Raw genomic sequence first — 13,387 nt, forward strand, 5'->3', positions numbered from 1 at the left:
TCTGCCAATCCCTCCACTGGCTTCCGACTGCCCAATGCATAAAATTCAAAATATTAACATTGACGTACAAAGCTATTCATAACACTGCCCCAAACTACATCACCGACCTGATATCCATCTGCCACCCAAAACGTACTCTCCGCTCCTCACAAGACCTCCTACTCTCCAGTTCCCTGGTCTCCTCCTCCCATGCCCATCTCCAGGACTTCTCAAGGGCTTCCCCCATCCTCTGGAACTCACTACCCCAATCCATCAGACTGTCACCTACCCTCCTCACCTTTAGGCGCACCCTGAAAACCCACCCCTCCAGAGAAGCCTACCCTGCCCTCACCTAATTGCTGATCTCCTCCGCTCTTCCCACCACTCCATCCCCCACAGCTATTTCCTCCTGTACCACTCTCCCCTCTCTCCTAGATTGTAAGCTCCAAGGAGCAGGGCCCTCGAACCCCTTGTGTATTGCATTGTAACTGTACTGTCTCATGTACTGTCTCCCATTATAATGTACAGCGCTGAGCAAACTATTGGCGCTATATAAATACTGTATAATAATAATATTTATCCTTTAAGATAACACAGTAATACAAACAGTATATGAGATTTAAAAAGAGAAGTATGGGTTTTAGAAAAAAAATAATCCCCTAAGTGGATGCAGCATTGATCCGATGTTGCATCTGTTCCCCACCGGCTCTGTACAGTGAAATGAGTGATCAAACACCGTGATTGCTCAGTTCACCCCCTCGGCTCTGAGCTCTGGCTATCAGTCTCCAGCTCTCTGCTCTGCCCCTCCTGGAGTGCTAAGCTGTACAGGGAACTGGAGCAGCTGGCTCAGGCTCTCAGGAGCTCGCTGAAATGCTCAGCCAGCTGCCGAACCAGGCTTCTGGGAGGATCCCAACCTTATGGTCAGGATCTTTTCAGAGCCCAGACCAGCTCTGTGACATCAGCCAACAGCAGGCTTCAAGGAACTAACTGCACTCCTGTGATCCATAGAAGTATACCAAAAAATGCTTTACTTTAAGAAAAATGTGAGACTCTTTTGGTGATATTGTCCTGCAAAATGTTTTCTATTTTTTTATGCAATCCATAGACAAGAACCTAAAACCAAAATAAATCACTTTTCTACTTTGATCAGCATTACTGTATTTAAAAAGTATACATCTTATTCTAAAATTTGTCCTGTTAAACTAAAATTATGAGGAACAGCTTTGTCCACGATAATCCTCCACTTTTGTAAAGAAATAGAGACTCTTATGCCCACCACCACAAAAAACACACTGCTCCTTACCAAATAGTTAGACCCCAGATTATAGGCAGTCTAACAGAGCATGATACATATCTTGATAAAAGCATGATACATATCTTGCTTGTAACATCCTAGATGGAGAAGAGGTGTCACAGACTTCAGTATCTCTCCTCCTCTCTTCCTCCCTTATTGTGATCCTCTGTGCACTCGGTCAAAAAGGATAATACTCCAGATAATGTGATAACGTACAAATGATTTATTAAAATAGGTTAAAAACCTCTTACAAACTTCAAAGACAAATGAGCATGCAAGTCATAATTGCCATTATGTATACAGAGGATCAAAACAAGGGAGGAAGAGAGGAGGAGAGATACCCAAAGTCTGTGACACCTTTTTTCCATCTAGGATGTTACAAGCAAGATATGTTCAGCATCATGCTCTGTTAGACCGCCTATAATCTGGGGTCTAACTATTCAGTAAGGAGCAGTGTGTTTTTTGTGGTGGTGGGCATGACAGTCTCTATTTCACTAAACACGTGGAGGATTATTGTGGACACGGCTGTTCATCGGAATCGGGATTTTGTCATCAAAAGACGTTTTCATTGTTTGGTGTTTCATGCATTTTGACTTAATAATATTATTTGTAGCAGCACATTTAAACTATTAATGACTCACTATTAGTATATTTTCTATTATTAGCTCAACAACAACTGGATATCACTTATTGAGTATTTGTATTGGTATTTTTTGAGAGCAGCTATTGCTTCACTGTTTGGATGTTTGGATTTTTTTGGCACTCAGCGCAGTTTCACATTAAACTAAAATTATGTTTAGGGTACAAAGCATTTCACAGTTTGTAATGAAATGTTATTTTCATTACAAACTAAATAATTTTTTTTTTTCAAATTTGTGACACGAAAGACAAATTAGAAAAAAAAAACAGATAAAAAAAGTTTAAATGACTTAATAAATATTTAAATGTTGATGTTTAGAAAAATAGAAATAAACAAACACAAATCAACAGGAAAAAATAGCTAAAAGGGGATGTAAACAGAAGGTGTCAATTAGGGTCAATTGGGGTAAAGGATAAGGGGAAAGTGGGAGGTGGAGAGAAAATAATTCTCCCAATCCTTGTGTAACGGTTTTACTGGTACCACACCCCTAATGGAATAATTGAAACAAAATCCCTAACCTAAAAAGCTAAATGGGGCTTTAAAGGTACCATACCATACCAGTACAAAAAAATGAAAATAGTAGATAAAAATGAAACCCTTTTATTAGGTTAAAAAACCACCCATCGATGGCAAAAGTTTAGTCAGACATAAACACAAAAAGGCATATAATTAAAATCAGCAAGGGGTGGCTATAGTAAGCCAGGGTCGGTGCCCAAGACGTAGAAGGCATCACGGGCATCAGCAATGGTGAACTACAGCCACTAACTTAGAGCAAGATAGACTCAACTGTACAGATAGTATATGGAATGGTAAATGGTTATCAATGGAAATATATACATATACAGACAAAAAACGCCCAACCAAAGGACATAATAGATGTTGATGAAACTGGTAATACAGTATCCACTTGGAGCTATGAAAAATGCTTTCTGTTATAGATTCTGGGGTAAACTAAGGGTTAATAAGGGACTAAATAGGAACATTTATAAAAAAAAAAAAAGAGAAGGAAGGAAGGACAGGGCTTTTTTTGTACATATGTGGCATGCCAAATGGTCACAACTGACTAATGTCCTGTGAACATTTTGTTTTGTCATTATTATTTAATCTGAGAATAAATTTCTGACATGTCTTTGATATCTTAACATTCTTTTTGGAAACATTTTCATTATTAATATGCCATATACATATATGTAGCCACTAGGGGGCACACTTATCTCTATGCTTAGCAACATAATTAGCATTCCTGGGCTTTGTAAAAAATAATTATTCCAAAATTGTGGACAGCCTACTGCCCTTCCACCCAAAATAAAATGGTTGTTTTTGATTTGGAATGTTTTATTAGTTTATTCCTGGCATGAGAAATATACAAGGTACTGCCATTACGAGTCTCCTGAACAGACTAGTTGCCTGGTGTATCTGGCTTCAACACTTTTGAGTCACATTCCTGGAACAAGCATGCAGAAAACACAAGTCAGAGAAATGTAAGGATTCCTCATCTTACTTTGGGCCTGAGAGTCAGAAAGCATTGAATCGCAATGATAAGAGCTTAACTCAAATGGAAAAAGTGCTTAACTCCATCTGTGAATTAAAAATATTTTTCTCTACTCACCAATCAGATTTCTCCATTCAGAGTCCAAATCTGCCTGATTAGCCAGACATCCCAGCATTACATTCCAGCAGTAGTTATCACACAGCTTTGTATTAGCATGGCCCCGGCACAATGGACAGTACATCAGTTTCATGACTTCGCGTGTGCATTCTTTGCTTATGGGAACCTGAAGGGAGGAGACATGTTAACAAACCTTTTGTTTTCACTCCACGTGCATTTTGTTGGATTATTATTAACAATATTATTATTGATTTAATTAGTGTCACCATCCCCTTGGTGCTATATAAAGAAATGCTTAAAATCAAAAAATAATAGTTTTTATAGTGAAGTATATGAATAAATACAGAACACTGAATAGTTAATTCTTAAATCATTGAATTATGCTCCACCTCCAAGTGATTGGACCCTGGCAAACAGCAAAGCTTGACCTAGCCCTGCATAACCCTTCCCACTCCTAGCATTGCTTCAGTTTATCTGCAAGCATTAAAACAAGAGGGGAGCAACCTGTGTCCTGTGATGTACCCCACGAAAGGGATTTTACAGGAGAGTCAAAATCCTGTTTTCCTAATCATACAGCACAGGACACAGGAGAGTTAACTTTTAGACCATTGGGATGTCAAAAAGCAATTGCATGAGGGGAGGCAAACAGCAAACAGCTGTCCAGCAACAACCAACAACCAACTTATTACCAATAAAAAAAAGAGAAATAAACAGAGAAGGTCCTCACAGGGCCACCTGAAGGACCTTCTGACTAGGGCCGGCGTCTGCGAAGGCCTGAACATCCACATTGTAAAATTTGGCAAACTATGTGCCGAAGACCAAGTGGCAACCTCACAGACATGGGAAAAAGGAGACTTGAAGCACAAAGCATCAACACTTCTTAAATTCCCTTGCCAATTTTGCACTTTTGCAATAAGCACCACAGACAGGGCTGTAACATAAAGTTCTACCCAAGTCAGAATGAGCACTGCTTCTTGAAGAGGTGCCTGACTCCTTGTTCTACCTTGATGATTCATGTACAGCACTTGCATTTGTCAGATTGGAATGGCAATCCCCTGAAGAGGGGGGGTCCACTGCTGAAAAGTAAGCAAAATTGCCATGAGCTCCAGCTGACAGCTCCCTGCAGCTCCCACACATGGTGAGAATAATTGTTACTTCACCCAAGTTTCTCAAAGCCTCCAAGGTAGAAACCAACACTAGGAACTCCAGACAGGGGCAATTTATCTTGAATGTTACCAATACCAAATTATATAAGGTGCACAACTCCAATAATATCAATTGTGTAGCTGTGCTTTTATAAAGTGTGCAACGCCTTTAAACCTATAGTAATTAGTAAAGTGCACGTGTTTCATGTGATATTCCTCAAACCTAATCCACAACAAAGTTTATATAACCAAATTTAAAATATAATCCAATAAATATACAATACAGTCCGAATCCAAATATCATAAAATAAAGTCCAATGTTGATATCCCAACACTAAATAAAAGTACACCTGTGTCTCTTTTCTTTTTAACCATGATCACCAAAGATCATTGACCTCTTTTAAATTAGAAGGTCAATATACGCTTTGCTCTGATGTATCACCCAGTAACTGTTTCTTTCATACTTCCACAATAGACTCTTGTTGGTTCAGTCAGATTTAGCCACATCCTCATTATTTTGCCAAAAAGAAATGCCAAAAGATGAAAATGTGTATATATAGTGTAGTATTGATTAAAATATAGGGTCCACCAGAAAATAAAAACAGACACTACTTACATTTTCAAGTGCCTTGGATACAGGCTCCAGTATGTGCAACATAAGTATAATGGAACAGTGAGCCAATGGATCACTAGATCCAGCATGTTTTCCAATGGTCGGAAACACTGCACTGCATGTGACGTCACTATGGAGCCGGAAGTGACGGCCACCTATTAAAATGAGTTTTACCAATCAGGTGTCTTCAGGAAACTCTTACTTTGAATTTTACAGAGCGTAATGGCTTAATCTTCACCTCTCCAGGTCAGGTGTACCCTTCTGGGTCTTCAGGACGGGGTTCTGCCACAACAGACTATGATCCTTGACCTATATAGCACCCGCCAGCTAACTCACAGAATGCAACTGCCTGCCTAGTGAGCACCTGTTGCAGGATCCAGTGCTAGTACCAGCCTACAGGCCGTCTCCATTCCTCACTTCATGGTACCTATACAAATAGAAAAATATCTAGGGATTGATGTGGATAACTGCAGCTACTCTGGAGCACTGAGGCTTAGCAGCCAAAAGCAGTTTTAAATCTTCATGTAGTGTATCAAAGTAGAAAACACTTTCAGTCAAAAGAATCGGGCCATCATCTATAGACATTAGCAAAAAAAACAAAATGCTGGGAGTGGGAGAGGTTATGCAGGAAAGAGTCAAGCTTTGCTATTTGCCACTTTTGCTATTTTGCTACTTTGAAGTAGAGCGTAACTCCTAGATCTAAGAATTATTCTCCTGTATGATTAAGAAAATTTTAGTTTTCATGCAAGCTGTGTGGGTGCCTAGCCCTTTCTTCTAAGGTCCAAGCAACACAGTACCTTAGAAAAAAGCAGTAAACACCCTAAAAGCTTGTCCCACAAATGTAACTTTTAGTGCAAATATAAAAAAAAGTATCACATACATACATAACTGTGTTGTAGCAAGTGCACTAATACAGATACATTTGCCTTCAGCATGATGACTAGCATGGGCAAAAATCAGAATGTTTGTTGGGTTTTTACAACTATCTGGGGCTCCATTAGAGTTACCCTTACTTTCTGTCACCCTTACAATGCTTTCATTAGACAGTGTGTAAGGAAAATCTGCAACAATGATACAGATAGCAATAAAAAAGCTAGCAGGGATTTTGGTCTATGCTGCTGCTCCTCACTTCCTGTGTGGAGAAACAATTGTCACTAGTAAAACAAGCAAGCAAGGCTCTAACAGAGCACCAGGTTGCGATAAAAATGTTAATATCCGCCTTCCCATAGAGAACAGTGAGTGGTCTGATCGGATTCATCTGTGTGAAAGAGCTCTTAAGGGTGGATTTCTGGCTTGGAGAGTGACAAATGGGAAGCGGAAGTGAGACCCAGAGAAGACAGAGGCATATGAGCAGTCTAGAACAGCCTTTTTCAACCAGGGTGCCCAGGCACCCTGGGGTGCATTAAGGTATCTTCAGGGATGCCTTGGAAAAATGTCTATAAATTGCCCAAAATTTGTATACAAGAGTGCCCTTTAGTTACACAAAGCCAGAGGTTTTTATTGTGCACCATTATGACCTTCTAGCCACCAGCGTTCTGACAACCAATTACATCACCAGTTGATAAGCAGGATCTTGCCTGCACAGAATCCTTGTTTGACCGTCCCCTGTCTCTCTCTGTCAGTGCTGAGGTCACATTAGCTGAGCAATGGAGAAAAACTGAGGGAGAAGAGAAACATTGGATTACTAGTCAGTACCAGTGTGCAAAAGTGTATCTGCTTTGGAAAAATAAATCACCTCTAATGTTGGGTGTCCTACATGTGTAGATGTCGCTGCATTATTTAAAACTATTAGAATAGTTTTTTACATTTTAGAATGGGGTGCCTTGAGACTGTCCATAATTTTAAAGAGTGTCTCGAGACTGTCCATAATTTTGGAGAATGCCTTGAGACTGTCCATAATTTTGGAGAATGCCTTGAGACTGTCCATAATTTTGGAGAATGCCTTGAGACTGTCCATAATTTTGGAGAATGCCTTGAGACTGTCCATAATTTTGGAGAATGCCTTGAGACTGTCCATAATTTTGGAGAATGCCTTGAGACTGTCCATAATTTTGGAGGATGCCTTGACTGGAAAAAGGTTGTGAAACACTGGTCTAGAAGACTGAAGTGTGATTAGAAAGTGTAAGGTATTGTTCAGAGGTTGGACATGAGGAAATGTCTAGAAATTAGTGAGTGAGACTATGAGTGGAGGGGAGGGTTGGAGAGAGCTTTGTAGGCTGACGTTATCATCTTGAAATATATTTTCTGTTCAGGTGCCAGCAAATAAAGGGACTGACAGAGAATGAAGGAGTAAGAGGAGAGGTGGTGGAGATCAGAGCATTCTTTTCCGCTATTTAGCTTCCATCACTAACACGCATTTACCAATTAAAAGAAATGCAATTTTTAAGCCTGCAGGTGGCTGCAAAAAGCTGTTTTTTTAATGGACAAAAAGCTGATTACTATCGACTTGGCTTAACTTAATACAAGCCAGAGTGCCATATTAGATTAGAGTCCCTTGCAGTGCAGAGGATGCTGCATTTTGTCAAAAAGCCTTGTTAACTCCTCAGAGTGGTTCTTGTTACCTGTCACACTATCAGAACATCATAACACACAAGGCTCAAATAACATATAATTTGGTGACGAACTGACAAATATCCTGGAACTGATCTACAGCCAGGGTTGGTGATGTCATTCCAATGGTGCCATCACTGGGAATATGAACAATATACCAGGCTTATTTATAGCCTACCAACATTCTACCACAGCAACACAATAAAATAATTATGGTCTGTAACCAGTATCCAAACTGTGGCCAGAACTCTATGTATATTAACTGTGTCTGATCACTCACGGAAATAATCAGTATGACTAATACATGAATTATTGATATAACATGTGTCCCCACCCAGATAAAAGAAAGTATAAAGTCATTACCCTCAAGGCATAAATATGCAAAGTCCCTTTTACAGCTGTGTGTGAGCTAGTTATCCCTCATATCTTCTAATAAACCCCACTGATAATTTAATCAAGTTCAGTACATGTCACTTCTAATAATAAAGCTCAATAAATTTGGTACCACTATTAATATTTACAGATAGAATGAAAGTGCAAAGAAGGAATATGTAAACTTAGAAAATCCTGCACAGTGGTTTACCTATCAATCTCAAGGCTGCTGCTAGCAATGGCCACAGGTGTGTGTGTATGAATGGGAGAGTCAAACTGCTGTGCTACCATGTGGTTTCTATGGAGTGTGAAAGGGCTGTTAGTGTGCAGTGCTACAATACACCTCCCTCTACAAATTCCTATGGTATATTCTCCTTTCTATACATGTGAATGGTGTGAAATAAGTGCTGTAGTTCTCTAACTAAAGAATGGCTCTAAATAGTGCATACAAAGAATATACAAAAATAAAACTTGACAAAGAAAATACAAAAATAAAAAAACTTTAGGAGGGGAACTATAATGCACCTCCCCTTTTATGAATACACTTTGGTGAATAAATACCTATAAGTGCATGCATCCAGTTTGGGGCATACACCACGTAACTCCCAAACTAGATGCAAACTCATACACTGTGGTGAGCTTAAGTGTTAATATGACAATAGTAACAAATAATACATGTGAATAATCTGATTACTACGGAGCACCTTGCTCCTCCATAAAAATGTCGCAAGTTCAAAATTGGTGGTCTTGTCAGCAATCCAAATAGCAGATCAAACAATACAAGTGGATGTAGTCTAGGTATTGCAAAGCTCCTTGCTCATCCAGAAATTCAAAGGAATTCAGGAATATCTGGCAAGTACTGGCTGTGTGGTACATGTGACAACAATCTTCCGTATTCTTCATGTCTGGGTTATGGGGTAGAGTGACAAGATAGAAGCCTTTTCTTATGAAGAAAAACATCCAAGCCCGGCTAAATTTTGCAAAAACATATCTGAAGCCTCCCAAAAGCATGTGGGAAAATGCGTTATGGCCTGATGAAACCAAAGTTGAACTTTTTGGCCATAATTCCAAAAGATATGTTTGGTGCAAAAACAACACTGCACAACACCAAAAAAAACACCATACCCACAGTGAAGCATGGTGGTGGCAGTATCATGCTTTGGAGCTGTTTTTCTTCAGCTGGAACTGGGGCCTTAGTCAAGGTAGAGCGAATTATGAACAGTTCCAAATACCAGTCAATATTGGCACAAAACCTTCAAGCTTCTGCTAGAAAGCTGAACATGAAGAGGAACTTCATCTTTCAGCATAACAACAACCCAAAGCATACATCCAAATCAACAAAGGAATGGCTTCGCCAGAAGAAGATAAAAGTTTTGGAATGGCCCAGCCAGAGCCCAGATCTCAAGCCGAATTGTGGGGTGATCTGAAGAGGGCTGTGTACAGAAGATGCCCTCGCAATCTTGACAGATTTGGAGTGTTGTTGCAAGGAAGAGTGGGCAAATATTGCCAAGTCAAGATGTGCCATGCTGATAGACTCATATCCAAAAAGACTGAGTGCTGTAATAAAATCAAAAGGTGCTTCAACAAAGTATTAGTTTAAGGGTGTGCACACTTATGCAACCACATTATTTTAGTTTTTATTTTTACTTCCCTCCACCTAAAAGATTTCAGTTTGTTGTTCAACTGAGTTGTACAGTTTATAGGTTACATTAAAGGTGGAAAAAGTTCTGAAATAATTTATCTTTGTCTCATTTTTTACATCACAGAAACTTGACAATTTAACAGGGTGTGTAGACTTTTTTTATCCACTGTATATATAAAACCCAATTTTTTTTGCAAATTATGAAAGATGATGTTACGCTGAGGAACTAGATAACTAAAATGTTGTGCTTTAAAATTGCGCATGCTCGTGGAATGGCACCAAACTACAGTACTTAAAAATCTCCATAGGCGACACTTTAAAAATGTTTACATGTTACCAGTTTAGCGTTGCAGTGGTCTCCCCCAGCTCAGGGTGCATGTTAACCAAGCATGCAGTCTGCAGTGATGAGGAAATTAATTTGCATGAATTGCCTCAAGTGACAATGGAAAAGTAATCGGATGTGCAAATTTCAAAGGCTATATTTAGGAGGCTAAATCGAAAAGTATGCGGAAAATATCCATGCCACAGGCAAGACAAAAAAGGAGCATAAGAATTGATGGGCGGCTGAAGAAAGGTCAGATGTGCATACTTTTGATTGCTATCTTATTGCCTTTAGAATAGGGGGATAAAGGCACAATCTCTGCTAAAAGCTTGCAGACATTTCCAAAAAAAAAAAAAAGAAGGACGAGCCTTCTTTTCCCATTCACAGAGAGTAAAGAACTCACTGATGAAGAATGGGAGAGACCTGATAAGATGGCCAATTTACAGTGCAGGTTTTCTAAGCTTTATCCGATGAAGGTGGCTGATGCATGTTTATGTGATGAACTTCCAGGGTGGATATGGCCTTCCAGCATCTTTCCCTTTTAATAACCTTTCCTTTAGATATCCCTATGGATTGAAAAGTGGTCTTAGTGCTGGTTCACACCAGATGCATTCTGCATCAAATATGCATTGACAGTGTTTACCATGGATTCCAATAGCCTAGTTCACACCAGTGCAATGCATTCCAGTACAGTCAACAAAAGTAGAACATGTTGCATTTTTTCTGCATGGAACGTATCTGGAACATGGTAAATGCATTGAAAATATGCATGCAGAAACACATCCAAACAGCAGAAATTGTGGTAAGCTGGCCCTCAAACTTGTAGAGAATCTGTACTGTGGCAGGTTTTGCCTGTCGTTCAGAAACAGCATTAAGTTTGATGTCTAAAGCACTAAGAAATGGCTTTTAATTCAAAAGTGGAACCTGAAAGATTCTGGAGGAGTTGAACCTGGCAGATGACCTTGGACAGAGTCTATGACAGACCCAGTAAGAGTACTGGCACATTCAGTCACAGCTTTGCATGATGCAATTAAATGAGTGACAGGAGGAAAGTCCAGACTGTGGCCACAGTCTGATAAGAGGGAGAAGCCATCTTTTCGCTCAAGTCAATCAAACTTCAGAAGGGTTCAGGAGGCCAAATCTTATATTCCAGCCTTATAATTTAACAGATCTCAGTGAAAGATTCTTGCAGTTCCTTTTTAAATGGAATAAAATTCAGAGCAGTCTGCTAAGATGTACAGAAAGGCTTAGTGCACCCAACCAGTCTCTTCCGACGGGGGCCAATATATTCTCTTTCTGGAGCTTTTGGGCAACAAATATCAAAAGACTGAAGACAGGTGGGAGTACAGTAGAAGATTCCAAAGTCGACCACTGAATCATTTCATTCATGACCAACAAATCTCAAGAAATAAAATATTTTGCAAGATTATGTATAAGAATTTTACTGTAACAAGTCCATAGTGCCAGTGTTGCCAGAAGAACAGAATCTGGGGTTTTCTCCCCATTTTTTCTAGTACTCAAGGCATCAAGAGCTTCCAGCCTGTCTAGGTTTGAAGAAATTGAATGGGTACTTATACACCAAGAGGTTCAAGATGGACTCCTTTCAGACAGTCATGACAATAGTTCAGTGGAAAGACGGTTAGTATCAGTCAACCTGACTGAAGCATACTTCCATGTACTAATCAGTGCGGAGCACCAGAGACATCTGAGATTTGTGATGGCCAGATTTCACTTCCAGTTCAGGTGTCTGTCAATTTTAGAATTGACACAGCACCAAGAATCGTTTAGAAGATCTACTTGGCAGTGGTGGCAGTAATTCAGCTATAGGGGATAAGGCTCTACCACTACTTGGACGACGTTTTGATTGTCGCACACTCAAGCCAGGAGCTGGTGAAGCATTGCAACCTTGTCCTAGAAGTCCTTTCCAAGTCCGGTCAGCTAGTGAACAAACAGGGAAGGCAGTTAACCCCTTCTCAATCCATGAAGGATCTTGGAGTAGTATTTGATACCCAAAAAAGTCAAGTAATTTTTAAAAACTGAAAAACGTACGAAATTAAAATTTGCATATGAAGAGTCATGGAGACAGCATATCGGCAAGGGATTGCATTACCCTCATTGGGATTTTTGCAGCAGGCATTCCAGTGGTGCGATGGGCCAGGTGGCACATGAGGGTATTTCAGTTTGCCTTCCTCAGTCAATGGGATATGCTGTCTATGGATCAGGTCTTTGTTTGCACAAATTTAGCATGAACTGGAATTTTGGACATCACCAGTGTGCCTCTTTCAGGGCATGCCATGCCCAGGAGATGGGATAATTCTGATGTCAGATGCCAGTCTCTCTCCAGTTTGAGGAGATAGGTGCAAGGCCATTGGAGCCCAGTGAAATGCAGACACTCCGACTGTCGTGAACGTAGGGCAGCTTTTCTAGCATTGCAAGCCTTTCAGGATCTTCTCTAAGGGAACTGAGTACAGTTGATAATTGACAACAAGATAGCAGTAACATTGCCCGCCAACGGGCAAAAAAAGTTTTTTCTCTTACATCTTGCGAAAGTTTTCATTGGGCCACTCAACAGACAGTTAACAATGGATCAGTCAGGTAGATTATCAATCTCTCCCTTTCTACTGGCATCTTCCCCAAGCCCTCTAAAACATGCACTAGTCATCCCCATACTTAAAAAGGCCTCACTGGACCCCACCAATCTTAACCTAAGGCCCATCTCCTCACTTCCTTTTGCATCCAAACTCCTTGAACATCTAGTCTACAACCAGCTGAGCTGCCATCTCCTTGAGAATAACATTCTCAGTCCCCTTCAGTCTGGATTTGCACTCCACAGAAACTGCTCTCCTGAAATTCACAAACGACTTACTAACAGCTAAAACCAATGGTCACTATTCTGTACTCTTACTCTTGAATCTCTCCGCTGCGTTTGACACAGTTGACCACCCCCTCCTCAAAAAAAAAACTCCTATTTACTTGGCTTCTGTGACTGTACTCTCCATAGGTGCGAATCTTACCTATCTCACCGTACCTTCAGTGTCACTTACAACTCTATTTCCTCCTCTCCTACTCCTCTTACCGTTAGGGTCCCCCAAGGTTCTATCCTTGGACCTCTCCTATTCTTGATCTACACTTCTTCCCTGGGTGAGCTAATAGCTTCCCATTGTTTCCAATACCATTTCTATGCCGATGACACACAAACTATCTCTCTACTCCTCAAATCA

At 40.1% G+C, this 13,387-nt stretch overlaps 1 protein-coding gene across 1 annotated transcript in view; it reads right to left on the bottom strand.

Moving 5' to 3' along the window:
* Positions 1-13,387, bottom strand: part of GPC1 (glypican 1) — a 130,340-nt gene that overhangs the window by 23,972 nt on the left and 92,981 nt on the right. Inside the window, exon 4 of the mRNA XM_089672359.1 lies at positions 3,523-3,688. Within this exon, the coding sequence (XP_089528485.1) occupies positions 3,523-3,688 (166 nt within the window). The remainder of the gene's footprint in view (positions 1-3,522; positions 3,689-13,387) is intronic.

The sequence above is a fragment of the Staurois parvus genome, unplaced genomic scaffold, assembly GCF_062004578.1.
Source record: "Staurois parvus isolate SC_StPar_1 unplaced genomic scaffold, SC_StPar_1.0 ptg000126l, whole genome shotgun sequence".
NCBI lineage: Eukaryota > Metazoa > Chordata > Amphibia > Anura > Ranidae > Staurois > Staurois parvus.